At 40.1% G+C, this 27,698-nt stretch overlaps 1 protein-coding gene across 5 annotated transcripts in view; it reads left to right on the top strand.

The window, feature by feature from the left end:
- ZBTB38 (zinc finger and BTB domain containing 38) overlaps nucleotides 1–25,706 on the top strand; it is a 42,149-nt gene extending 16,443 nt beyond the window's left edge. For 3 of the 5 annotated variants that reach the window (XM_078389172.1, XM_020792613.3, XM_020792611.3), the window contains exon 2: nucleotides 18,584–25,706. In XM_078389172.1, the coding sequence (XP_078245298.1) occupies nucleotides 18,584–22,099 (3,516 nt within the window). In that variant the 3' untranslated portion in view covers nucleotides 22,100–25,706. Of the gene's footprint in view, nucleotides 1–5,975; nucleotides 6,015–18,583 lie in introns of all 5 variants that reach the window. The other 2 variants (XM_078389171.1, XM_020792615.3) reach the window with 1 other exon arrangement.
- Nucleotides 25,707–27,698: the final 1,992 nt, after the last annotated feature.

Here is a 27,698-nt window from a genome sequence, read left to right as displayed (position 1 = left end):
TTAAGAACAGGAAAGAACAGCCTTAAAAGACTTGGCCAGGACCCTGTTGGTGTTCACTTAAGGTTTACTGTACATTATCTACTACAGCTAATTGTAGGTAATTGATGAGATTCTGTGGTGTATCCAAATTGCATCCTTGGTGATTGCCTGATTAGGCAATGGAGATGTGTCGTGATACCTCTTTAGTAAGGCACAATTAGTTGCAGCATTTTGCAACTAATTGTGGACACCAATAGAATTCTAGCTGCTTATTCTACTTGCACTGTATGGAAGGATGTGCATTCACCATAGAATGAAGTTCAATCATTGATTGTTCTTAAAACCCGATCACACAAGTAAAACGTATCCCTTTTTCTTGCATCTTTTGCTTCCTATATAGTTATGCACTGAGGTCCTGTGACATATATCCTGAGATAGTGGTTCATACATGTTTACTCATTCCACCTTTTGTGAGGTAAATTAGTTGTGATACATTCCTCTACTGTATATCCCTGCAGCAGGACATACCCCATTCCTCTTTCTGTTCTTTTTTCTGTCCTCCTTTCCTTTAAAAAAAATTCTGAGGAGACATCAATGCGTCGACAGAATGCCCTTGCTGGCTACTAGGTAATGTACAGTACTATTTTTTCCTGTTTTCTCACTGCATTACCCTCTATGGAGGAGAACCCACAGCACGTTCTCATACTTCAAGCCACATTTGACAGAAGCACACCAACACACTGGCATTCCCAAGAGAAATTTTTAAAAAAAGTAATCTAAGGGAAGAGAACCACAGCAAGTGGGTGGTGGTAGGTCTGAAAGCCAGATGTTGGCAAAACTCCCTTGCTGGCCACATGCAGATCTGTACCATTTCTTCCTATTCCCATGCTGTGTTACACTCTGTGGAGGATAGGACCCAGAGCACATGCTTGTACTTCAAGTTCATATGACAGAAGAATACCAATGCACCAACATTCCCATTTGAAAATTAATTTAAAAAAAGAGACAGCTGATCAAAAGTAGGTGGGAGAGGTGGGACTGGGACTGCATGTCAGATGTAAAGGAACTTACTCAGTTTAGTAGTACACACTCAATGTAATGTTGGTTGTACTGCACGATAAAACACAAAATAAACATACAGTACTAGTAGCCTCCTGGTGGGCTGGATTTGATGCAGAGTTAGCATGGAGGGAAAACAAAATAATTGGTAATGGCTGTGCATTATCTGAAACCCCCCCCAAAAAAAACAAGTCAAAATTCACAAATAGTAACTCAGAAACATTTTGCTGGTGCAACTGTGGCCCACGTTAACAGTAAAAATGCATTGAGTTGTTACATTTGGTCCATCTAGGGGGCTGAACTTGACAATAAATCTGCTTCTCAATTAAAAATAAAATAAAAAAATAAATAAATAAAGTTTTGCTTTCTCATAAATAAATTGTCTCCTAAAGCAATTTGCTTTCTCATATCGCACAAGTGCAAAGAGGGATTCAGTTTTTAAAAAACCAGTCTTTGATACCTTATGTCCTTCCTTCTAAATGCATCTTGTTTTCAAATGTCTGAAAAGAATGGAAACCTAAAAGATCATATGCTGTAAGAAAAGTGCAATTACTTCAACACTTCATCATTTAGTGCCCAACTCAGTCTTACTCTCTTTTTCTGGAAGGGGGGTTGTCTTGTTTTCCTTTAATATTATGCATGTTTGTTTCATTCTCATTCTTACCCATTTGAAAATCAGAAGAAAAGACATAAAGCCCTGTAGACTGAAGAAGGCTGGTATAATCTTGCACATTTCTATCCAGTGAGACTTTCAGGCAAATATGCTGTAAAGCAAGGGGCAGCAAATTCCACTCACTCTTGAATCTTGGAGACCTACATCAACTCCCATGGCCTGCCTACCTCCCAAAGATTTAAAAAGGGAAAAAGGGGGGATCTGGAAAACTAGGCTGGTTTGCCTAACGTCTGTTCCAGGGAAGATGGTGGAAAGCTTCATCCAAGATATAATCTTAAAACACATAGAAGAACAAGCTTTCCTGAGGGAAAATCAGCATGGCTTCTGTAAGAGTAAGTCTTGCCTCACAAATCTTTTAGAATTCTTTTAGAATTCTTTCATCCTCTTCATAAATGACCTGGAGACAGGGGTAAGCAGTGAGGTGGCAAAGTTTGCAGATGAAACAAAACTATTCCGGTTGGTGAAGACCAGAAGGGATTGTGAAAGCTCCAGAAGGATCTCTCTAAACTGGGAGAATGGGTGCCAAGATGGCAAATGTATTTCAATACTATATAGGAAAATGTAAAGTAATCCACATTGGGGCAAAAAACCCAAAACTTTAGTTAGCAGTTATCAGTTAACGGGTTCTGAGATGTCTGTGACAGATCAGGAAAGAGATCTTGGTGTGCTGGTTGACAGCTGATTAAAGTGTCAACCTAGTGTGCGGAGGCAGTGAAGAAGGCCAATTCCATGCTAGGTATCATTAAAAGAGGGACTGAAAATAAAACAGCCGACATTATAATGCCATTGTACAAAATGCTGGTAAGGCCGCACCTGAAGTATTGTGTACTGTTCTGGTTGCTGTACCTCAAAAAAGACAATGGAAATGGAAAGAGTGCAGAAGAGAGTGAGTAAAATGATTAATGGGGCTGAGGCACCTACCTTTTGAGGAAAGGCTATAGCATTTGTGGCTCTTTAGGCTAAAGAAAAGGCGCCTGAGGGGGGACATGACTGAGATGTATAAAATGATGCAAGGGATGGATAAAGTGAATAGAGGGAAGCTCTTTTCCCTCTCATACAGTAGTAGAACCAGGGAACATCCACTCAAATTGAGTGTTGGGAGAATGAGAACAGACAAAAGAAAATATTTCTTTCCTCAGTGTGTTGTTAGTCTGTGGAACTCTTTGCCACAGAATGTGGTGATGGCATCTGGCCTAGATGCCTTTAAAAGGGGATCGGACAGATTCCTGGAGGAAAAGTCCATCACAGGTTACAAGCCATGATGGGGATGTATAATTTCCAGGCTTAAAAGGAATGTACTTCAAAATGCCAGATTCAGGGGAGTGGTATCAGGAGTCAGCTATCTAGTTGTCTCTTGTGCTCCCAGAGGCATCTGTTGGGGCCACTGTGAAATACAGGAAGATGGACTAGAGGGGCCCTTGGCATGATCCAGCAGGGCTCTTCTTATGTTCTTATTTAGCTGGATCATGCCCAAGTATTTTAGAGCTACAAAACAATACGTAGCAAATTCTAAAAGCTAATGTCCTACTTTACCAGGACCTTCAGCTTCGTTGTATCATATTTTATGCATTCTAAATACCTAGAACTGCTAGTTGTGAACAAAGGGCTTGTCTGGGCTGCATAATTATTAAAAAAAAAAAGCAGAAATCAGCCCCTTTTAGGATAGAAGGTTGTTGAGCAAGCTCTTAGAACTTCCTATAGACAATCAGAGAGAAAATGGAACGTTACTACAGTACTTCTGTCTGCTAAGGCTATTTCATGTTTCAAGATACAATGTCAATGTTCCAGCAAAGCACAGTGTGACAGCTGATACAGCACTACTGACACACAGCCCCATGACAGTTGACATGATTAGTATTAGTATGTAAATCCGTACAGCCAGCTTTGCTACTGTGCTGTCAGCCCATTATCAACATAATAATAGTAATAATATAATAATAATAATTTATTGTCATTGTAAGTATATACACAGTATACCCATACAACGAAATTCACAGACACCCAGAGACCAGACACATGCACACACATAAAATTCCCCAAACACTCCCCACCCACTAAAAGTCCCCCACTAAAAATACAAACATCTACACCACAGGCCAAGTAACACAGTCCAACTAACTATTCACTACTGGTGGTCTTTAAGCTCATTATTAATTGCAATTATAGCTCTGGGATAAAAACTATTCAGAAAACGTGTGGTCCGAGTCTTAATTGTTCTATATCTTCTGCCAGACGGTAACAGTTCAAAAAAGTTATAAGCAGGATGGGAAGAGTCTCTCAGGATGCTGTGTGACTTCCTCAGACAGGGGAATGTGAAGATGTCATCCAGGGTTGGTAGCTGGAGCCCAATGATATTCTGGGCAATTTTAATGATTCTCTGTAGAGCTTTTTTGTCCGCTACAGAGCTACTCCCAAACCATGCCAGAATGCCATAGGTTAGGACACTCTCAATGGTGCTATGATAGTATGACAGAAGTAAATGCTGAGATAAATTTAACATGCACACAGGTATGGCTAACATGGCTCTTCATTTCAATCTAGGACTAATCCTTCTCTCAAGAAAAATAACATTATTGTAGCTGTATTTAATTGCAGAGCATTCTATTGGTCTGACTGATGTGTGGCACTTTTTTTGATAAATGCCACCAGTACACAAATATGTCTGATACTGAAATACAGGCTCTGATATAAATTATGAACAGATAGTACTGTATTTATTATAGGCAGAAGATATCTAAAAATTAAATAACTGGGATGTGATTGCATTTTAGAGACACAAGATAGATTTAAAACACAAAACATGTTGGTATCAATAGTTCCAAAAATCGTGTGGTTTGTTAAATGAAAAATTGCTAATCAGTAATGTTATCAACTTAGAACAGCTGATTCACCTGACTGAAATTATGAGGGCAATTTTCCCTTCATCCCTTTGGTGCAGCCTTCTTGGCACCTAGCTCCATCTTGTGGTCACACATGCAAGACAAGAACTAGGCATGTATATATAGAAGAGACAGAGGATGCAATGGATAATGGAAAATAATTCATTTTAAGAAGTCGTAGAATACATTCTTTTTCTGTGGCATACAGTATTTAAGTGGATAAGTCACTGTGAAAGGCCAGTCAATCATTTTGGCCAGATTTACAACCCTCTACGCCCGGATCTAGCATGGTGAAAGCCCGAATTTCAAAGGTTTATATCCATAGGTGAGGAAAAAGTCATATTGTGATTTCTCTCACTTTCTTTGCAAAGTGATTGAGGTTCCCCCCTCCTGGAGTTGATTTTACAAATGTAAATGTTGATGGGGAAATTCAATCATGTTAAATGAACAGATATGGCCATCATTGCCCTGATCAGTCACAAAATAAAACATCCCCACTGCTGCCCTGCAACACTTAATGAATGATACATAAATTTTTCAAAAAGGCCCCCGAACAACCCATCATCCTTTTCTAACTACAGCTCTCACCCCATCTTATTTTTGAAGCACAGAAGCCCACCGCTTCCACATGAAATTTTATTGATGTTATGTCAGCACACGGTGCTACGCCAGATTACAATGGCAAAATATCTAGCCCTAAATATTTTTACCATATAGCAGATGGAAATCTGATAATAAAAACTTGTCTCATTTCCTCCAGTATCAGCTGTGTACTTGTTCCTTTGATGGCTTCTAGAAAAGAAACCTTCCGTCCTCAGTGGTTACTCACTTCATATGTCTTCATTAGGCTTTTGTTCCCTCTAAAGATATGCAGCAATAATAAACTAAAAATAACTACCTAAAATCCTCCTCCCTGTTTCATATACATACTAAGCACTGTCCTTTAGTCTAAGTGAAGACATAATTTCTGTGGTTTATTTAGGTCAACGCATCGCGCACACTGTCAGAGCTTTGAAAACAATGACAGCTTTGTTGCTTTATAAGTGGGGTGGGTTATATGGGCAGGGAATAAGTCTGGCAAGTTTTGCTAGTGTAGACATCAGAGAGCAAAGTTGACAGTGTTGTGGTGGTTGTTTTAATTCAAAAACAACTCATTCAGTGGCTGCAGTTGTGAAATCTACTTTAGATGTCAGAAGCTGGTATTTCTTATTCCATATCACGAGCCTGACTGACGTAATCTCAGATCTTGTCTATGAGAAGAACAGTTGCTAATCCACTGTTATCTGTGTATGATCTGTGGCTGCTAGCCTGAAGCAACAGTCTTCTCAGTGCATTTTAAATGGAAGAGCCTTTCTTGTAGGTAAAAGCTCCATTTTGTTTCTTAGGTTTCCATAGACTGGGCCAAAAGACAGTTCAAGTTTCAGGTCAGTATCGTTCAGAGGAATGTCAATTTCTATTTAATCTTCTGTCTCCCTATGGACTGTTAATATACGATTATTTGGGACACAAAGCAGGAAGTACATATTCTGAGCTGAGATACTGTATATCTCCAAATCTCTGCTAACTTGTTCATGTCATAGTTTGATAGCTGACGTGTGTGTGTGTGTGTGTGTGTGTGTGTGTGTGTGTGTGTGTGTGTGTGTGTGTGTGTGTGTGTGTGTGTGTGTGTGTGTGTGTGTGTGTGTGTGTGTGTGTGTGTGTGTGTTCTCAAGTCAATTCAGTTGATACAGTGAGACTGGAATATTGTCAAAGCATGGGTAGAGGCAACTTGCTTTGATAGATATTTTGACTCCATCCTGTCATGGACAACTTGCTCAAGGCCACGCAGGCTGGCTCTACTTGTAGGAGGCAGAGTGGAGAATCAAACCTCCAACCTCTGGCTCTGCAGCCAGATACCTAAACCACTAATATTTTTTTTATTTCATAGCATGCTCCTGATTTCGTTATTTAGTGAAGGTAATATATACATTATATTCATTAAAGCTTTCACGGCCAGGATCTAATGGTTGTTCTGGGTTTTTCAAGCTCTTTGGCCGTGTTCTGAAGGTTGTTCTTCCTGACGTTTCGCCAGTCTCTGTGACAGGTTGCTGTCCTCTGAAGATGCCGGCCACAGAGACTGGCAAAATGTCAGGAAGAACAACCTTCAGAACACGGCCAAAGAGCCCGAAAAACCCAGAACAACCATAATATATACATTATTAATTGGAATTACATACATATTTTGTGTGTACCATAACTATAATTTTATAGCTGGAAAATGCTGTGAAAGTCAGATGGTTACAATAGCTGATAGATGTACATTACTGCCACTTTTAATATGAGAGGGAAATCAGAATTTTATTGATAACATTTGACGAAAGCATTACAAAGAATATAAAAGACAGGGGAGCAGATTAATAACTTGCTTAGTGTTTGTATTTATAGTTTATATTTAAGTTTATACTTATATATACAATATTTAATAAAATAATCTATCGGTAGTTGCTTTATTTATTTGTTTGTTTGTTTGTTTATTGATAGCATCTACATAGACGTTGAGTCTTACCTTTAAACTATGATGTGTCCTTCCTCCAAGAATATGGGTTAAATCCTACCTCAGACACAGTTTTCATTGTAGAATTTACACAGAAGCCAGCCTACCATATAGGTCAGGGAGTAAAAACAGTGACCCTACAGTAGTCTTAAAAAGTGGCTTTTTCAGGTTCTACTGTAATCGGACAAAGATATTTGAAGATGTTTGTGATTGACTTTTGTCACTGGGGTGCTTTCTTCTCTCAAACAACAGAAATTTTTAGAATTAAATAAAAGTCCCAGAACACAAGAAAATAAAATGGTGTGCCCCTCGTCTGCAGTGACACATGTAATTGTGCTCTTAAGACTTTTTACTACCCCAAGATACATCTGAATGTGTTTTGGGATAAATATCTCCCAGCTAGAGATGGGGGTGTTTGTTAACTCCTGCACAGCTGGAGTTAATGAGGGTCTCACACCCTGGGTCTGGACTGCCCACTCATATGTCGGCCACCACTGCTGGCCCTGCTCTTCCTTCCAATTGTTTTGGAGCACCTGGTCGGCTAGCCATTCCTGGCAAAAGAAGAGAAGATGAGTCTCCCTGCAAGGCCAACGAATGGCTAGCTGACCGGGAGCTCCAGAGCAATTGGAAGGAAGAGCTGGGGGCCAGTGGATGAGTGAGTGGACAGTCCAGCCCCAGGGGCCGGACCCTCATTAACTCCACCTGTGCAAGGGTATTCGTATACAAACACGAATACCCCCATCTGTACTCCCAGCCATTTGTAACAGTTTCCTTGTTTCTGTTTATGAAAATATCAGTTTAGCATAGCTTCAGAGAGTTTCTGTTTTGACTACTACTCTCACAATTTCCTAACAAGCATGGCTGTTGCCTAGGTTGGCTAGGGAATTTTGGAAGCGGTAGTTATAGAAACATAAAATTATAGAATAATTGAGTTGGAAAGTGAAAAGAAGGCCATTGAGTCCAACCCACTGCTCAATGCAGGAATCCAAATCCAGAGGTTGTTCATTGAATGCTTCCCGTTTGTTGGCATCCTTCTTAAAAGTGTGGTGTCCAGAACTTGAGCTAGTACTCTAGATGAGGCCTAACTAGTGCTGAATAGAGGGGGACTAGTACCTCACAGATTTTGGAGACTATACCTCTGTTAATGCATCCCAAAATAGCATTTGCCTTTTTTTGCAGTCACATCACACTGTTGGTTCAAATAAGCAAGTTTTTTTTTCAAGTTCTGATATGAATTTCCTTTATGTGCATATACCATTCTTATATATGTCCCAGTACAAACAGACTATGATGCTCATATTTTATTACTTCCTGAAAGGATTTTTTTCCTCAGTCAAACACTGAAATTTCTTATTCTCTTTCTGTAGTTTTATGCATCCTTACCTAAAAGTAAGTCCTGTTCAGCTCACTGGGACTTACAAACATGGGATTGGAGTTTTGCTATCATTTTCGTACAGCAAAATCCAAATGCATTCTGCTTTTATATTCTCTCAAAATCCCTACTCCACTTTAAGTTCTAAAAGTTGAATGCTTCCTGCTTCTGAGTTAATTTAAAAAATGTGGTGTGTTTTTTTACATTTACTGTTGTTCTTCCTTTGTTGGCTTCAGTATGTCAATGATCTTGTGAGTTTTGATGGCTCAGCTCTTTCAGTTTCTTCAGCCCACTATTGAGGTATTTAACTGGAAAAAGACGAATAGAAAACAGGCCTATTTGGTTTTGCCACAAATTGTATTGAAAGCAGCATGTTCATTTTGGCTACTTGGTCTCTCATGCGAAGATTTTATGTACTGGATATTAGTAGTAATCAGCATATTAACAAGTCTTTGCAACTAAAAATACTAAGAATGTTTTTTTAAAATACAGATTTGGTACAGTAGATATGTGCCGAAGGCTGTTGCTAATTCCTTAAAAAATATAAGGCTTCTGTACAATTTCCATTAGAGGAAATCATAAATCCATTTATTTCCTTTTAAGACTTATTTATTGTTCCTCATTTTAAAAAAATATTGTTTCTTTATGGGGAGAGTAGAAATATATATTAACTGGGTGCCTATTAACTTTATTATGAAGAAACACCTGCCTATAATCCTGAATCTGACCAACCAAGGAAGAATAAATCAGTACATTCCTATAGGAAGTACTTGTGTGAACTGTGAATTTAGTTTTGATGTGCTGGATATTAGTAGTAATCAGCATATTAATAAAACTGTTTCACACTATATTTTGGAATTCACATATAAACACTTTTAATATGTACTATTTCCAATGTGCCTTTGGGTAATTTACAAAAGATAATTTCCAATGCCCTGATTATTCATAATTACATCTATAAGTATGGAAGGCCCTGATTCCAGAAAAGAAACAAGATGTTCTTAAGGATTATCTCTGTGGAAAATGCCATTTTGGAAATGTTAGTCCTTCTTGCGCCAGTCTCTAATATTAGGCAGAGTAAAGACACAGCCTCAGGCTGCAGACTTTTTTAACATTACAAATGGGCAGTAAATAGCTACTTATTTGTTGATATCGCATTTTTATGCTAGAATATCTTGCAAGCACTGCATTTCTAGCCTGATAAAATTATGCTAGATATGGGGCATTGGCAAGATTTCCTGTATCGTGTGCCACATAACTTGGGTGGCTTTGGGTCCTATACACCTTAAACCGACTGAAGTGGATAACATTTACTACCCTATTTGGTCTCGAACCATCCTGAGCATTTTCAGTGTTGCCTCATCATAAGCGCCCATAGGGGATGGAATCCTCCAACAGTTACGTAGTGTGACTGTACAAGAGCAGTGATCTTGTGAAATGCAAATTGTTTTATTTTATGTTAATCCCCATAGGTTGTTTGTTCAGTTGTAGTTCATGTAATAGCATATACATACACTTGCAACATCCATTTAATTCCTATGTGGAAAAACAATTTTTAAAATAGAAGGTAATTTTCATAACAAACGAAATGATACTTCCTGATAATGGCAAATGTAATTGATCAAATATCATTCTTTGCTGGAGTTTCAGATTCTGTAATGTTCTTCTTCAGCATCCTAATATATTTGGGATAAGTGTTGTAATGATAGCTGATGCTGTTGAGGAAAAAGTAAGATTCAATTTTGTTTTCCCTTCTAAAGTGATATAAAATGTCTATTTTTAAAGCCAGATATGATTCTTATAATTAATATATCAATACACTAAATATTCTACAAATTAATTTTATTGTGTGCAGGAATAATCTATAATAGCACCATTCCCTTAGCCAAAAGTTACACAATAACTGGGTTCTTAGGTTTAATTGTCAGGAGGCATCTTTCCAGGAAAGCTTTTAATTGGGGATTAGCACAGCATTCAGTTGCAGGATCAGGCTTCTGTGGCACAGCAATCTAGGCAGGATCATGAGTTAATTTGAGGATAAGTTGGAGGTAGGCATGAGATTTTTGGAATTTTTTTTAGTACAAATCCCATAATTCTGTACCTGACAGACTAATACATCCAAGCCTATATTCCAGGTGAGCCACATTTAGATGTGAGACCGTAAGTCAAAAGCCTTTGACTGTGTGGACCACAACAAACTATGGCAAGTTCTTAAAGAAATGGGAGTGCCTGACCACCTTATCTATCTCTTGAGAAACCGATAAGTGGGACAGGAAGCAACAGTTAGAACTGGATATGGAACAACTGATTGGTTCAAAATTGGGAAAGGAGTATGAAAAGGCTGTATATTGTCCCCCTGTTTACTTAATGTATACGTGGGAATTTAAAGACTAACAATGTAATTTTTCATGAATTATAATCAACTTGCCCAGAAACATGAGGCGAAAGTCAGTTTTTCTTTGCAATCAAGTTACTGAATCTAGCCACAGAATGAGAAGTTGATTCAGAAAAATGGAAGCCACTTCCCAGGTTCTAAATTTTTGCACATCACAAGTGAACTTGGCCTATGCTAGATGATTAACTACTCTGTTAATTATACACTCGATCTCAAAACTAATTAGTAGCATTAATACTGCTGCTGTTAGTCTTATTTCTTATGCCTGTATCCATTTTTTACTAGGTCCTTGTCACATACAGCACTGATGGTACCTGTCTGTCATGGGTTTGGAGGGAAAGTTCCATCCTATGGGGAGTGGAAGGCGGGACATCAGGGGGGAGGAGCTGTACTGTATATATTTGGGGGAAGTCCTTCGTAAGAGAGCTGACATGGAGAAGTGGAGTTGGAGTCTGTGGGTCAGACTGAGTACAACTGTTCGTCAGATAGTACATACCTGATAGGTTCAGGTTTCTATCTAGGTAGCCAGAACGGATAGGTTCAGGGTCTGTGCGTTACCTTAAAGTGTTCCGTGGGAACCAATCAGTTGTAGGTGTATGATTGGGACTATACCAAGTTCCAGTATCCTATTTACCTGATCCTTTTATTTACCCTGTTTGTTTTTTCAATAAACCTTGTTCTCTTGTTTATTAAAATCCATTCCTGGTCTGGGTGACTTGGGAGAGCGAAGGGTTGGTGGCAGCATAACTACAGGGTGGGATACTCCAGTAGGTCTGGGGTTGCTACATTTATTGGTGTCCAGCGGGTGGGATACGACTGGTCCAGTTGCCCAGTGGTCCAGCAAAGCCTTGGCTAGTGTGCCCAGAGCAAGGGGGGTCTAGTCAGGGAAAATCTGAGGGCGCGTAGGTAATCTTCTAGGCTTACCTCACGGGGAGGTAGGCTAGTGGAAGAACGTGCAAACTCAGATTGGGGGACTAGATTAGGGAGCTCTGAGGCAACCCGTTTTGGCGGGAAAGGGCTGAGGCAAAGCTGCGTGAAGTAACAGTGATCTAGCCTGTCTGCTGAGAGGCCTAGCAGAGGGGGTGAATTCTGTCTGGCAACAGTTGCAAGTGGGTGCTGGAGGGACAGCAGCAGTCTATAGAAGGCTGTTTCTGAGGCAAAAGGAAAAAAGTCGTCGTTTTATTTTGAGGCGTGACTTTTGAAGGCAGCCTGGTCTGGGGGGATTATGGCCTTGACTCGAAGCCAAATGGCAGAAGTGGGGGAAGTGAGAGAACCACAGGGAGACCAAGGTTCTGAGGAGGAATTTGGCTCAGTGCAGGATGAGAGCACGGGAGAACTGACCTCAGAACTCAGAAAAATGCTCCTAGCCCAACAGCATGAACTGAGGGTGAGGGAAATGGAGGAAAGGGAAAGGGAGAAACAAAGACAATTTGAAATGGAAAGGGAAGAGAAACAGAGACAGTTGGAGTTAGAAAGAATGGCGTTTGAGCTGAAGAAGCTGGAAATAATGAGTAGAAATAGGAATAACAATAATAATGAGGGGAACCCAGGGAATGGGGAAGGCAGCCTGTCTAAAACTGACTTGAAGAAATTCCCTGTGTACAACAAGGGAGATTGCCCTGAGGTGTTCTTTTCCCTCGTGGAAAGAGCGTTTGTGGACTTCTCAGTAAGGGAAACTGAGAAGATGACCATTATGCGATCTTTAATCAGTGGCAGCCTGGCAGAAGTCTATGCAGAGATGCCAGTGGAACTGCTGAAAGACTTCGCTGAGTTTAAAAAACTGGTGTTTGCCCGGCATGGGATAAATGCTGAACAGCTGAGGCAAAAATTCAGGTCACTCACAAAAAAACCAGAGCAGACTTTTACCCAAGTGGGGGCCCAACTGGTGAGGTTGCTAGAGAAATGGCTGTCTCAGGAGGGGACAGAGACCTTCCAGCAGCTCAAAGACCTGATAGCGCTGGAGCAATTTTATTCAGTCCTGCATGGGGAACTAAAGTTCCATGTGAGAGAGAGGAAACCGAAAACTGTGACAGAAGCGGCGGAGATCGCAGATTTTATTTCCCAAATAAGGAAGCCCTTAGGTGCTGAGGGGAAAACTGTGGGTAAGCCCAAAGAAACCTACAGCAGGTACTCTCAGGGACCAGGGAAAAACCAGCAAGGGGGAGGGGCCCATGTTGAAGGGAAGCCCTCTGACATGAAACCACCAAGACCTCAGATTTTGGAGGGAAAACCAAAAACAGATGAGAAAGACTCCAAGTACAGCAGAAAATGTTATTTCTGTCAAGGAAAGGGCCATCTAATCTCAGAGTGTGAGAAATTAAAGCAGCTAAAGGGAAATTTGCCTCATGATTTGAGTGGAACCAAGCCAAAAGCGGTGTTCTGTGTCCAGACAGAGCAAAGCTCCTTGCCACTGAGGGAGCCTGTTGCCATGGCGACTCACTCTGGACCAGTTACATCTGCTGATCAGGCTGGGGAAAATGGTCCTCTTGTGGAGGTCAAGCGCTGCTTACTAGTTAGGACAGATTCGCAATTGTTTGAGACCGCTGGGGTGGACGTAGGAATACTTGACCATCAGTATAGGGGGCTAAGGGATACTTGTTCCCAGGTGACCCTGTGCCATCCAGACATTATTCCTAGGAAGCATATAATCCCAAATGAGAGCCTGAAGGTGGCAGGGATTGAGGGGCAGGTGATCTCACTGCCAGTAGCTGAGGTACCTGTGAGCTTTCAAGGCTGGAGGGGAGTTTGGCGTCTAGCGATTTCATCGACTCTGCCAGCAGCCGTGCTCGTGGGAAATGACCTGGCTGAACATGTGAAACGGGTGCTAGTGATTACACGCTCACAAGCTACCACGGGGACAGTTCAGGGGGGTACTGAAGAGCCCGAGGCTGAAGCAGATGAGGGTAGTCCCGAAGCGGTGGCAGAAACCTTAACCACAGACAGCAAATTTGGCCAAGAGCAAAAGGCAGATGCCACTCTCCAAAAGTGTTTTGAAAAGGTGACAGACACCCAGCTAACACCTGAAACCCCAGCGAGATTTCACGAGAAAAAGGGAATTTTATATAGAGAGACCCTGATGAATGTCTCAAAAGGGGGAGATGGGATCAGAAGTCAGCTAGTGGTACCTGAAAAGTATCGCCCCATGATCTTACAAAGGGGGCACTCTGACGTGTTTGCTGCGCACTTGGGGGTGAACAAAACACAGCAGAGAATCACACAAAATTTTTACTGGCCTGAAATAGGGAAGCAGATCAAGGAGTTCTGTAAACAATGTGATGTGTGTCAGAGGCAGGGGAATAACCGTGACAGGACCAAAGCGAAGTTGTGCCCTTTGCCTGTGATTGACACCCCGTTCAAATGTATAGGAGTGGATATTGTGGGACCTTTGCCCAAGGCCACAAAGAGGGGGAACCGGTTCATTCTCACCATTGTGGACCATGCCACGAGGTACCCCGAAGCCATTCCCTTGACTAACATCGAAACTAACACAGTGGCAGATGCCTTGGTGGGGTATATGTCCAGGATGGGATTTGCCTCAGAAATAATCACAGATTTGGGCGCATCGTTCACATCGAAGCTCATGAAACGGTTATGGCAAATCTGTGGAATTAAACACAAGGAAACCACTGCCTATCACCCCGAAAGTAATGGGTTAACGGAGAAGTTCAATGGGACTCTGATGCGCATGATTAGGGCTTACTTGGCAGAGAATCCAAACAATTGGGACCAGAAGCTGCAATCCCTTTTGTTTGCTTACCGATCAGTGCCCCAAGCCAGTACCGGGTTCAGTCCGTTTGAACTTTTGTTTGGGAGAAAAGTAAAAGGTCCACTTGATTTAATCAAACAGAATTGGGAGCAGATCACCCAGGGTGACCCACAAGATGTTGTGACGTATATAGACACTTTAATGAATGACCTGAAGAGAAACCTAGAGCTAGCAGCAGAAAACCTGCAAGCTCAGAAGGTCAGACAGAAAACCTGGTATGACCAGAAAGCCAGGGAGAGGCACTTTAACCCAGGGGAGGAAGTGCTTTGGCTCAGGCCCTGCAAAGAGAACAAACTGCAGCTCAAATGGGCAGGACCATACAGGGTCATTTCCAAGATGTCGGACCTGAACTACCTTATAGAACAGGAGGAACACCAAGCACAGAGGGTGGTACATGTGAATGCCCTGAAACCCTACTACAGAGGGGAACAGAGGGTTTTATTTGCCATAAAAGCAGCTGAGAGTGAGGAAGCTGAATTGCCCTTCTGGGAGGGTAGAGGGGAAGTGAAATACAACCCAGATGAGGTGAAGATCAGTCCTGCCCTCACCCAAGACCAGCAGCAAGAACTAAAAGTGCTGCTCACTAAATATCATAAGGTTTTTTCAAATAAGCCGGGGATAGTGAAGGGAGTGATGCATCGGATCCACACAGGGGATGCACCCCCGCAAGCAGTATCCCCGTACCGAGTGACGGGACCCTATAGGGACAAGGTGCGGAAGGAGCTGGACGAGATGCTTAGGGAGAACATAATCGTCCCCTCTTCTAGTCCTTGGTCCTCTCCGATAGTCCTGGTGGACAAGCCTGATGGGAGCATTAGATTTTGTGTAGATTACCGGAAATTAAACCGCGTAACCACTCCTGATGCCTACCCAATGCCCAGGCTAGACAACCTGATTGAAACCATAGGGGGTTGTCAGTTCATTTCATCGTTGGACCTAGTAAAGGGTTACTGGCAATTAAGGATTGATCCCAGGGATCAGGAAAAGACCGCATTTTGCAGCCCTTTCGGTCTATATGAGTTTAGAGTCCTTAGTTTTGGTCTCAGAAATGCACCAGCCACATTCCAAAGGCTGATGGACCAGACCTTAGCAGGGCTCAGTGACTTTACTGTGGCCTACATTGACGATATAGGGATCTTCAGCAATACCTGGGAAGATCACCTGAAACACCTGGAGATAGTGCTGCAGAGGTTAAGTGCAGCAGGGCTAACAGTAAAGGCAAGCAAGTGTCAGCTGGGTAGCCCAGAAATAAAATACTTGGGTCACATAGTAGGGGGAGGAGTGATCAAACCCCTAGAGGCCAAGATAGAAGCCGTTCGTGATTGGCCCAGACCCAACACCAAGAAAAAAGTCAAATCATTTCTTGGGTTGGTGGGCTACTACAGAAAGTTCATCCCGAGGTTTAGCGAGATGGCGACTCCGCTGACCGATCTGACGCGGAAGAAGACTGATGACCGCATCCCGTGGACCAGCGACTGTGAGGAGGCGTTCCAGAGGTTGAAGGAGGCGCTCATCCATTATCCAGTGCTGCGTGCTCCCGACTTCGACCGGGAGTTCATCATCTACACCGATGCGTCTAACAGCGGGGTAGGAGCAGTTCTTTGCCAGGAGGATGAAAATGGTGACCAGCATCCAGTGTCCTACCTGAGTAGGAAACTCCGGAAAGGTGAGAGACATTTGGCAACCGTGGAAAAGGAGTGCCTGGCCATAGTATACGCGATTCAGAAGGCCAAACCTTACATCTGGGGAAGACATTTTGTTCTGTGCACTGACCACTCACCACTGCAGTGGTTAAAGACAATGAAAACCCATAATAGTAAACTTATGAGGTGGGCTTTAAACCTGCAAGATTTTGACTTTGAAGTGAAGGTGGTCAGAGGGACAATGAACTGTGTTGCTGACGCCTTGTCAAGAAGACCCGACGAGTGAAGACGGCGAAGAAACCATGGACTGTGTATATTGGTGACCAAAAGTTAAATGTACCTGTTTATTGAACAGGCTTGGTTTGTATTAATAAAGGTAACTTAATGTATTGCAAATATTAATGTATAAATGCATAAGTGATATGTTTGACCTAGAGTGAGTAAGTATGGGTTATGGGATTGTATTAGAATGTATAACTGTTTATGTGTTTTGATCCTGGTTGTTTTTTTGGAGAAAAGCACTTTAGCTTTTCCCCCGCAAAACAACTTATAAAGGGGGGAGGTGTCACATACAGCACTGATGGTACCTGTCTGTCATGGGTTTGGAGGGAAAGTTCCATCCTATGGGGAGTGGAAGGCGGGACATCAGGGGGGAGGAGCTGTACTGTATATATTTGGGGGAAGTCCTTCGTAAGAGAGCTGACGTGGAGAAGTGGAGTTGGAGTCTGTGGGTCAGACTGAGTACAACTGTTCGTCAGATAGTACATACCTGATAGGTTCAGGTTTCTATCTAGGTAGCCAGAACGGATAGGTTCAGGGTCTGTGCGTTACCTTAAAGTGTTCCGTGGGAACCAATCAGTTGTAGGTGTATGATTGGGACTATACCAAGTTCCAGTATCCTATTTACCTGATCCTTTTATTTACCCTGTTTGTTTTTTCAATAAACCTTGTTCTCTTGTTTATTAAAATCCATTCCTGGTCTGGGTGACTTGGGAGAGCGAAGGGTTGGTGGCAGCATAACTACAGGGTGGGATACTCCAGTAGGTCTGGGGTTGCTACAGTCCTCACACCCTCTGTTTATATATTAACCTATGGCTAGATATTTCACTTCATGCACTTGAGAAAGCGGATTATAATTCGCAAAAGTTCACATTGAATATAACCGTTAGTCTTTAAGGTACCATGATCCTTTTATTTCTCTTCTAGTTAGAGAGAATATAGCTGATGCAGACTGAGTAAAGAAGATCCCAGAGTTTATCTATACAGAAAAACAACCCAAAGGCAAGAAAATGTGTATAGATAGAATGGAATGAAATCAAATCCAGAAAGGGCAGGCAGGCAGAAATAAAGCCATCATGCATACTGAAAAGCAATAGGTTTGTCAGATAGTGAGTGATTTACGAAAAGGAGTTATGAGGAGCCACACACTGGACCCAACTCCGGGAGGCAGTGGAAGACAGGAGGGCCAGGCGTGCTCTGGTCCATGGGGTCACAAAGAGTCAGTTACGACTTAACGACTAAACAACAACACACACAAAAGAGAAAAGAAGAAGAAAAGCCTTCTGGTCTTTGTATACAATCCAAAGGCAAGGGTGGATTAAATTTATTAGATTACTACAAAATCATAAACATAAGCTAGTTTTCAACCCCACATAGATCTTCATCAGTCTGCGTACCGTAGAGCTGGGGGCGATATAGAACATTTCAAAAATCAAGAACAGATGTGTAGCCAGGCTTCTTTGTTTAAAACAAGTTCCAAAAGAGTGCTTTGTATCAAATGCTATAGGGGGAAAGAACATCTCTTAAGAAGTTCTCCAGACTGAGCACAAGTACACTCCTTATACCATTGATATTCAAGCTATAAGAAGTTGGGCCAACTTCTCAGCTTAAACATTCCTTCTTCTGGTTCGTATTCTCACTTCTCTTGTACAAGCAGTTGGATGTCATTGGGGCTATTTTGACTCTGGAGTCATAGCGTCATTGACTAAATTGGATGAAAGGAGGACTTTTCATCCAAATAATATTTTTGTGCATATTTTAGAAGTTATCTGATTTTACAGGAATGGCTTTATTTTCCATTGGTGGTCTGCTGATGATCTTCCGGCAGGTGAAGAAACACTGAGTTTTCTACTATATATATGAAACGATGTTATTCTCACTAAAGCTTGACTCATGTACTTGTCAGTTAAATAGCGTCTCAAAATGAAGTGTTGAAAGTTTGCTGAACAGGACATAACATTGCTATTTAAATGTTAACTTGTTGTATGTCTCTTATTTTAAACAGATGACCATCATGACCCACATAAAGGATCTCAAAGATAACTTCCACAGTGACACAGTCCTCTCCATCTTAAATGAACAACGCATTCGGGGTGTTTTATGTGATGTCACAATAATTGTGGAAGACACCAAATTTAAAGCCCACAGCAATGTCCTGGCCGCTTCAAGCCTTTATTTCAAAAATATTTTTTGGAGTCGTGCAATTTGTATTTCTGGACATGTATTGGAACTAGATGACCTCAAAGCTGAAGTGTTCACAGAAATTCTTAATTATATCTACAGTTCCACAATAATTGTTAAAAGACAGGAGACTGTTTTAGACCTCGCAGCTGCAGGGAAAAAACTAGGAATATCATTTCTAGAAGATCTTACAGACAAGAGCTTTTCAAATTCACCCAGTCTTTACTCATTTTGCAATAATGAAAAGGGTGAAGTGAAAGAAGAAAAAAGGCAAGAAGACTCAGCCATCACAAGTGGACCAAGAATCACAAATGCATACTCAATTTTTGAGACTGAAAACTGTAGCACTTTGTTCTCTCCTCTTGACCTGAGGGCAAATTTTAAAAAATTGCCTGAAACAAATAAAGCATCCAGTATTGGTACTGAGAGAAATGACTCTTGCAAAGATGTTGAGCGAACCAGTACATTAGCTGAACATTCCTATGCTGTTACTACAGGGTGTGATATTTTTCAACAAAATTCCTTTTATCATGAAAATAGTCCACATTGTAAAGCAAATGAAGATAATTCTGATATTGGTCTGCCAGTGCCTACTGCCAAATCAGTAACACAAACATTTAGTACTGCAAAGCGAATTTGTAATCCCCATACCACTGATACAATTTCAGTTCAGATATCAGCTCACAAAGGAACTAATGGAGAAGGTCATCAAAATGTAGCAACTGATCACACAATTTCTTTGCAAAAGTCTCACCCAAATACTGAGAATGAGAATGACAAAAATGAAAATAAATCTGACCATGTTTCTGGATCAATTGTTAAAGTCATTCCACATGTTTATACTCAATGTGGCACACATCTTCAGCTTCATTCACAACCTCAAGAACCATTAGTTTGCAAACATTGTAGCAAAGCATTTGAAAGTGCTGCTGGACTAGAGGCACATGAGTGTGTGTCCAGGGGATTGGACAGTTGTGAAAATGAAAATTCCTTGGATAATTTTGCTACTACAAATGAAAAAAACAGCTCTTCCTATTTAAGCCCAGAGCCCATGGTGACAGACAATGAACTTGCTGATTATTCTGTGACAATGCCAGAAACAGACCACTTTGTCAAAGTTGTTGATGGACAAGTACTTTACACTTGCAGTGTTTGCAAACGAACCTATGTTACTCTGTCTAGCCTTCGAAGACATTCAAATGTTCATTCATGGAGAAGAACGTACCCGTGCCATTACTGCAACAAAGTGTTCGCATTAGCAGAATACCGTACAAGACATGAAGTTTGGCACACAGGAGAAAGGCGGTACCAGTGTATTTTCTGCCTTGAGACATTTATGACATATTACATTCTCAAAAACCACCAAAAATCTTTCCACGCAATTGATCATCGACTTGGGGTAAATAAGAAAACAGCAAATGGTGGCTTGAAGCCAAGTGTATATCCATACAAACTTTATAGGCTTTTGCCTATGAAATGCAAAAGGTCACAGTATAAGAGCTATGAAACCTCATCATATGAAAATATACAATCAAGTGTTAATGAAGCGCCTTCTAGCACCTGCATTATTCAAAACACTGTTGCTTCTGAACTGCCATCACTGAATTTCCCACCCAGTATGTTACCAAACACAACTATTTCCTTGGATATATCTTCATGCAGTGATGCAACAGCAGCACCTATGAACCCTCCAAACATTGCCTGGGAAGCTGGTGTATCAGAAACAGATACTTGTACTACTGGGACACAATTATCCTCCACGGGACTTAACTCTGATGCTCATGAATATGATTCCTGTCTTCAAAAAGTTAGCAGCAGCAACACCACCGAAAATTCAACCTCTGTTATTAGTTATAGTAATTCAGCATCGTCTGTCATAGTACATAGTGGTAGAATTTCATCTGTAATAATGCATAGCAATGCCATCAATGCAATAGATACAAGAATCCCAGACATTACAACCAGCCAAGAAGCAACCAAGGACAACACACGTGGTCCGGATTATAGTAAAAGCAATGCTAGACTAAGAAGCAATAAGGAGAAAAAGAAAGTATCCTACAACAGAGAAGAGACATCAGAGGAATTAGAATATATCGGAAATACAGGACTGTCTTCAAACACATCTACAGATATCTCAAGTAAGACTGAAACATACATTGCCAAACCTGCGTTGCCAGGAACATCTGCTGATAGCAATGTTGCTCCACTTTGTCAAATAACAGTTAAAATAGGGAATGAAGCCATTGTGAAACGACATATTTTGGGATCCAAATTATTTTACAAAAAAGGCAGTAGATCAAAATATGAACCTAAAGAAGATTATACAGTTCAGGTTATGGAACGGGAGAAACGGGAGAGAAGTGTGTCTCGAGTTTGTAAATCAGAGTACCTAGAACTCAATGAAATGTGTGATGATGTTAGTGACCATGACTCCAGTGATAAACCATGGCGACCATATTACAATTACAAACCCAAAAAGAAATCAAAGCAGTTAAGAAAAATGAGAAAGGCAAAATGGAGAGAAAGATACAGGAGCAGAAATTCCAGCAGAGCCAATGAAAAGATGCATGTCACAAGTTATGCACTTAGGAACATTCCCGAAGAAAAGCTCCCGAATCAAGACAAGGATCATGAAATGCCAAGTCTTCACTGCGAACTCTGTGAAAAAGAAAACCCTTCAAATGAAGATACCCAGGACCACTTACACTGGGACACAACTACTTCCAAGTTTTATACTTGTCAGTTATGCCAAAAGCACTTCCAGAGTCCATCTGCTCTAAGACTGCATATGCGATGCCACACAGGAGAGAAGCCCTATCCCTGCAAGACTTGTGGAAAGAGCTTTTCGATCTCAGGAAACTTACAGAAGCATGAACGTACCCACTCGAGTGTAAAGGATTTTATCTGTCAGTACTGTAACAAGGCATTCAGTCTAAATGAAACACTGAAAATACATGAGAGAATCCATACAGGGGAAAAGCGCTACCACTGTCAGTTTTGCTTCCAGAGTTTCTTATACCTTTCTACCAAAAGGAATCATGAGCAAAGGCATAAGCATGAGCAGAATGGGAAAGGATATGCATGTTTTCAGTGCCCCAAAGTCTGCAAGACAGCTGCTGCTCTTGGGATGCATCAGAAAAAGCATTTATTCAAAAATCCTAAGCAAGAGGAGAAAGCAGATTATTTGCTAAATGAAAGTACTAAATCTTTTGAAAGTCCATATTCTATTGACTCAGATGGACAAAAAACACACAAACCTTTACTAACTCAAAATGTAATTGATGCAGATGAGTGTGGACCAAGTAGTCTTCAGAATATCACATCCATTGTTGGGCTTTGAGCAAGAAGAATTTACAACAGACAAATTACAAGGACTATAAGTATGAGCAAATAATGAAAAAATGCATACCTATGAGAAAACTTGAGAAACGTTATTGCATTTAAATATATTTCATGTACCACATGAAAAAGTGCCATAAAAGCAAAAATGGAAATTCTATAATATTTCTTGTTCATATGGAGGCCCAAGAGAAACTTTAAAAACTATTGTGTTTCATAAAAGAAAGTCTGTAGCTAAAACAAGAATATGCATTATGTGAAAAAGTATTAAATAATATTGTATGTAATTCATTATTGCATAAGATTATGATGTGGATGTTAAGAGCCTAGCCATTTTGGACAAAAGATAAAAGCATATAGATTGAGAATATAACAACAGTAGAGGTTCGCTCTAGAAATGGTAGAAACCACACCCTGTATTCCACTCTGGGGTTTTAACTTAATTTGCTCAATCTTCAATAATGTAGTTTGAAATTTTGATTTAGCCGTAGTCTAATGTGTATACTGTATAGCAACTGGTAAAGGTTCTAAAATATATATATATTTGAAATAAAAATGCATCCAGCTATTCTAAACCCTGAATGTGTTGTTACAGAGTTAACGTTTTAAAGGCTAATTATGAGGAACAGAACAATTGTAATAATAACACCAATTAATAATAAGTAAATACATATACTGTATATTATTAGGAGTACATTGCAATATGTCATAGGCTCATTATATGTTAGTGAAGTCAGATGGACAGCTTGATCAATAACCAAATGAAGATTAAATATTGGGAGCATGATCCATTCACCATGGGCAACTACACAGATAGAAATGAATTTACACTCTCATCCTGGTCCTTGTCCATCCATATATATTCAAACCACAATTTTCATATAAAAGCTTATGTATGTTTCACAGATATAATCAAAAGTTAACTCTCTTCTTAATATGGGTAACCTACAAGGACTGAGGGAGGAAAAGGATAGCTGGATGCATATATGAGATGTACTCATGGGACTTCCAATGGAATTCAGAGATTACACACTAGAATGTAATGTGTCCCTGTATATGTTCATAAAGAGTCCTAAGCTGATGGCAGGTAGGAAGGTGGCTTTAAGTCTTTATGCCGGAGGTGCATGACCTTTTTGGTTCTATGGATAATGTGAGGTGTCAGCTGGATAGCCAGAAGATACATCATCTAGAAGTCACCAGTTTAGGTAAAATTCTTCCTATTTCTCACCAATCTCTATTGATATTGTTTTCTCACTGCTGCCGAAAGCATAGGACTGGTGATTAAACTGAAATACTTGACTTTATTGGATTGTGCTTTAGGGTTTAACATGCACTTATGATTATGCAGCTGACATACTTCATAGGCACAATATGCATATCATGACAAGCTTCTCAGATGGGTTCAGTTCACTGTCTGCCTCAATGCCTCCGTAGCATATTGTGACACAGGCCCATGTAACTAATTTGTACAAATTACATGGAACATACACAATCCATTGAGAATCTCAAGGACTCATGGAAATGTCTACATGAAAGATTTGTGTGCTGAATTTTTTTGCTCATTTCTTCTTTCTGCTTCTTTCATTGTCCACTATATCTTTCCTTCAGTACATAACATTAGATTCAGATTTGCAAGCATGGAACTTGGCTGGTGGAAGTCAAATTCCCTGCCCCTGACTCTTCATAGCAACCCACTGAAGCCTTGAAAATGCTGCACAGCAGGTCAGCAGGCCCTATTGATGGAATAAGCAGACTCAAGGAGAAAGTGGGGAGATCATGAAGATTAGGCAAATCCATGGCTAGAGCTGGGAAGGGGAGGAAGGAAAGGTAGTCTACTTCTATCATTCCATCTGAAGGCACTTAAAACTGTATCTAACAAATATTTTTAACCAATGTAAAAACTCAGGCAACTACAGAAATTCTTCATTATTCCAGAGAAAGCTCAATGCTTCCTTAATACATCTGGAACTTATAAATCTTCAGATTGCAGAATATTTCTATAAAAATTTTGATGACCCTGCAAAAGCCTGGATATTGTCTTCCCTTAGCAAATGACTACACTTTCCATCTACATATAGAGAAGGTATGAATTCCCTGCATAATTCTGGGAAGAAGCAAATGGATCTTCAGTCTATTGGGCAAGAAGATTTGTGTTCCCTTTTTGAAAAGCCTACAGAAATGTGAGTTTAGGGGCACCTTTACTCATAAGTACCTATAGAATTGAATGGTTGATTATCCTGATGTATAGGATAAATCTTCTGCCACCATCAGGTCTTTATACTGCTATGATTACTCCTCCTATCTAGTTGTGCACTTCTGATTCTGGATATATAGGTTCGGATGTCTCCATTTGACAATGCATCAGAGAAAAGATAATCAACATTAGCAAGCAATTATTGGAAGATTCTACAGCAGACAATGAACTTAAGTGAAGAACATCTTTGGTCTTAATCTGTTGGCTATACTTTTTCACAGGTATTACTCAAGCTAGATGGTGTCATATATTTAGGTATAGAAAGAGGTTTACCTGTCTAAGCATACTACAAGTCTTGTTTTCTGAATGTTTATTGCCTCTTACTTTATACCTATATAATGATGGCAACAAATTAATAGAGTGTTGATGTGGGATTAAATTAAAATGAGCCAAAGTATCAAGAGAAAATTCAGGAAAAAAGTTTTATTAAACATATTGAGAAAAATATTAATTCGATGAAAAAGAAAATTAATACATTTCAAAGTTTCAGAAAGAGTGAAAGTAGAATCTACAGTTTACATTTTATCATAGCATGAGAAACCTAGAAAGAATGTTCAAAATACTACATCTGACATTGATTCTGGGCTAAATCCAAAATTAATTCTGCTTAGAGATGACTCATTGAAATGAGTGGGATTTAAACTGATTTAGCGCAGGACTAACATTGGATTTTAACCCCTTGTATTTTCATGTTTATACATTTAAAATCTATCTTCAATTGCATTACACATATAATTATAGTATAGTCATCCTAAACCTATCTGACTTTTATTTTGCAAGAATATAACAGAAAGTAAACATCCCATAACTGATATCAGAATTGCAAAAAAATTAATTCTATACTAAAAAAATTGAGGGTTGTTCTATAGCTGCTTTGGTTTCAAATTCTTTCAGTTCAAAAATATAACCTAACTTTAGTGACGTATTTCAAAAGAAGAAACTGGTGGTTTTTCCTAAAATTGCAAGTATGATAATGATTCTAGACCAAAGCAAAATAATATGTAATATTTATATATAGTAATAATTTTACAAATATTTTTATCATTGGGTAATTCATATGAAAATATTAGCTTCGTTATCTTTGTATATTTTGATAAAACACAATAACTTTGTACTTCTGTCTGAGCTACAATTTATAGAAAAGCAGTTTTAAGATGGCAACATTATGTTTATAATTCATTCTTGGAATTTTATTATATCAAAATAATGCGTAAAGTAGTACTGACAAAATTAGAATTCCATCTAGTCTAAATGATGGTACTTATTGTTGAGAACTGTGGTATGCTATGTAACAGCATATGTATTTTGTTTTTTAAAACTATTAAAATCTGGTGTTCAGAACAACAGAAAGAAAGCAACCTATTTATTTACCTTGGAAGAGTAATAATAATAGATTATTTTATTAGAATTCCATTAAAATGGGTCATCTCTAATTTTAACTGCCCAATAACCATCATCATATTTAAACTATCATCATTATTTTAATTTTTTCAGAACAACACAGGCAACTAACCTGAAGTTGGTCAGCCTAGCAACTATAGTTAAATTAACATTGTATGTCAAATACATTATTCCAGTTACAGCTAGCTATGTTTTAACTTCCTGACTCTGAGGAGTCTTCAGGATCAAGGCAATAGGGGAGAGATTACCTCAGAAATTACGTGTTTTGCAGCAGAAGCATTTCTCTCCGGCTCAGGCTGCTGATAACTACCTGGGCTCTGACTGTCCTTGGAGCCAGGCATTAAAAACATACCTGGCTCTGGAGAACTGCCTGCAGCACCAGAGTAGGCTGTGACAGGGGAGTGAGGCAGCACCAACAACCAAGGAAAGAAGGACGAGAAACATATTTGCTACTCCAGAGGCTTACCGTGGAGCTGGGCTGGCCCTGGTTAGGAGTTAAAGGTTTAAGATGCTGCTGCTGTTGTTATTTACCATCAAGTCAGATCGGACTTAGAGCAACCCTAGTAGGGTTTCCAAGGTAAGTGAGTTTCCCCAGTGAGTTTCCTTTGCTGAGTGGGGATTCGAAACAATGCCTTCCAGAGTCTTAAGTCTGTCACTCTGTCTGCTACACCACTGGTTCCCAACCTTGGGTAATCCAGGTGTTCTGGGGACTAGAGTTCCCAGAAGCCTTCACTCCCAACTGTGCTTGCAGGGTTTCTGGCAATTACAGTCCAAGAACACCTGGGTTACCCAAGGTTGGAACCACTGCGGTACATCACACTGGGTTTAAACTAACCCCTAATTATTAAAGAGAGCCCACTGTTGTTTCACACCCTGCTGCAGTGATTAGAGATGGGGACATTCGTATTCATATATGAATACAAATACAGTGGTGCCCCGCTTGACGATTACCCCGGTAGACAATGAAATCGCTTGACGATGACGTTTTTGCAATCACTATAGCGATTGCAAAACAATGATTCAAATGGGGTTTTTCTGCTTTACGATGCTTCATGAGGATTTTAAAATAGCTGATCGGTGGCTCTCAAAATGGCTCCCCGCTGTTTTGCTGACCTAATTTCGCAAGACAGGGAGCGGAAAATGGCTGCCCTATGGAGGAGTGGCTAATCTATTGCAGACAACGGCACAAGGAAGGCTTCATCGAGCTCGTGTCAGTGGCGGAATGTTGAGTGAACAATCCGGCCCCATGGGGCTGGACCCTCGTTATTTCCACCTGTGGGGGTATTCGTATACAAAAAACCCCATCTCTAGCAGTGAAAGATGAACCATTCTGTGTGCATAATCTTGTGTGGCATAATGCCTGAAAGACCAAACACGTTACTGTCCACAAGAACAGCACTCATTTCCTGCAGCATATTATGCTGAAATGAAGACACTACCAGTGACAACATAGATGCTTCCTTACTGTAGGCATTTAAAAAAAATCATATTATAAGTAAACAAAAGCATTCCACTTCATTGTCTCATAAATATGGCTGATAGAAAACACTGTTAATACTATGCATCAAATGCTTGCAGCACAGCTGATTAAAATAATGTTGCCTATGGTGAAGGTTTACCTCACCAAACAGCACTATGAAAAAAAGGAAAGAATGGCAGATGATTGCATGGTAATAGCAATTAAAGATGAATGTTGAATAGGAAAACAAAAATGTAAGCTAATTTTTAAAAAGCCAATTAGGAAAGGGACTCAAATTCCAAATAATCCTTTGGAAATATAACTCCTAAGATTGTACCTGACAAAGTACCTTAATCCTGGTTTCAAGGTGTCCTCATATAGCTGTTAGCTATATGAGGACTATTGACCATTCCCTGCAGGAGAAAAGACTTTTGTCGGTTGTATACAAGAACACATTCACATTCAAATGGCAAACATTGCTAGTAA

Source organism: Pogona vitticeps, chromosome 3 (assembly GCF_051106095.1).
Source record: "Pogona vitticeps strain Pit_001003342236 chromosome 3, PviZW2.1, whole genome shotgun sequence".
Lineage (NCBI taxonomy): Eukaryota > Metazoa > Chordata > Lepidosauria > Squamata > Agamidae > Pogona > Pogona vitticeps.
The sequence above is the reverse complement of the archived record's forward strand: the minus strand, read 5'-3'. Positions and strand labels throughout refer to the sequence as shown.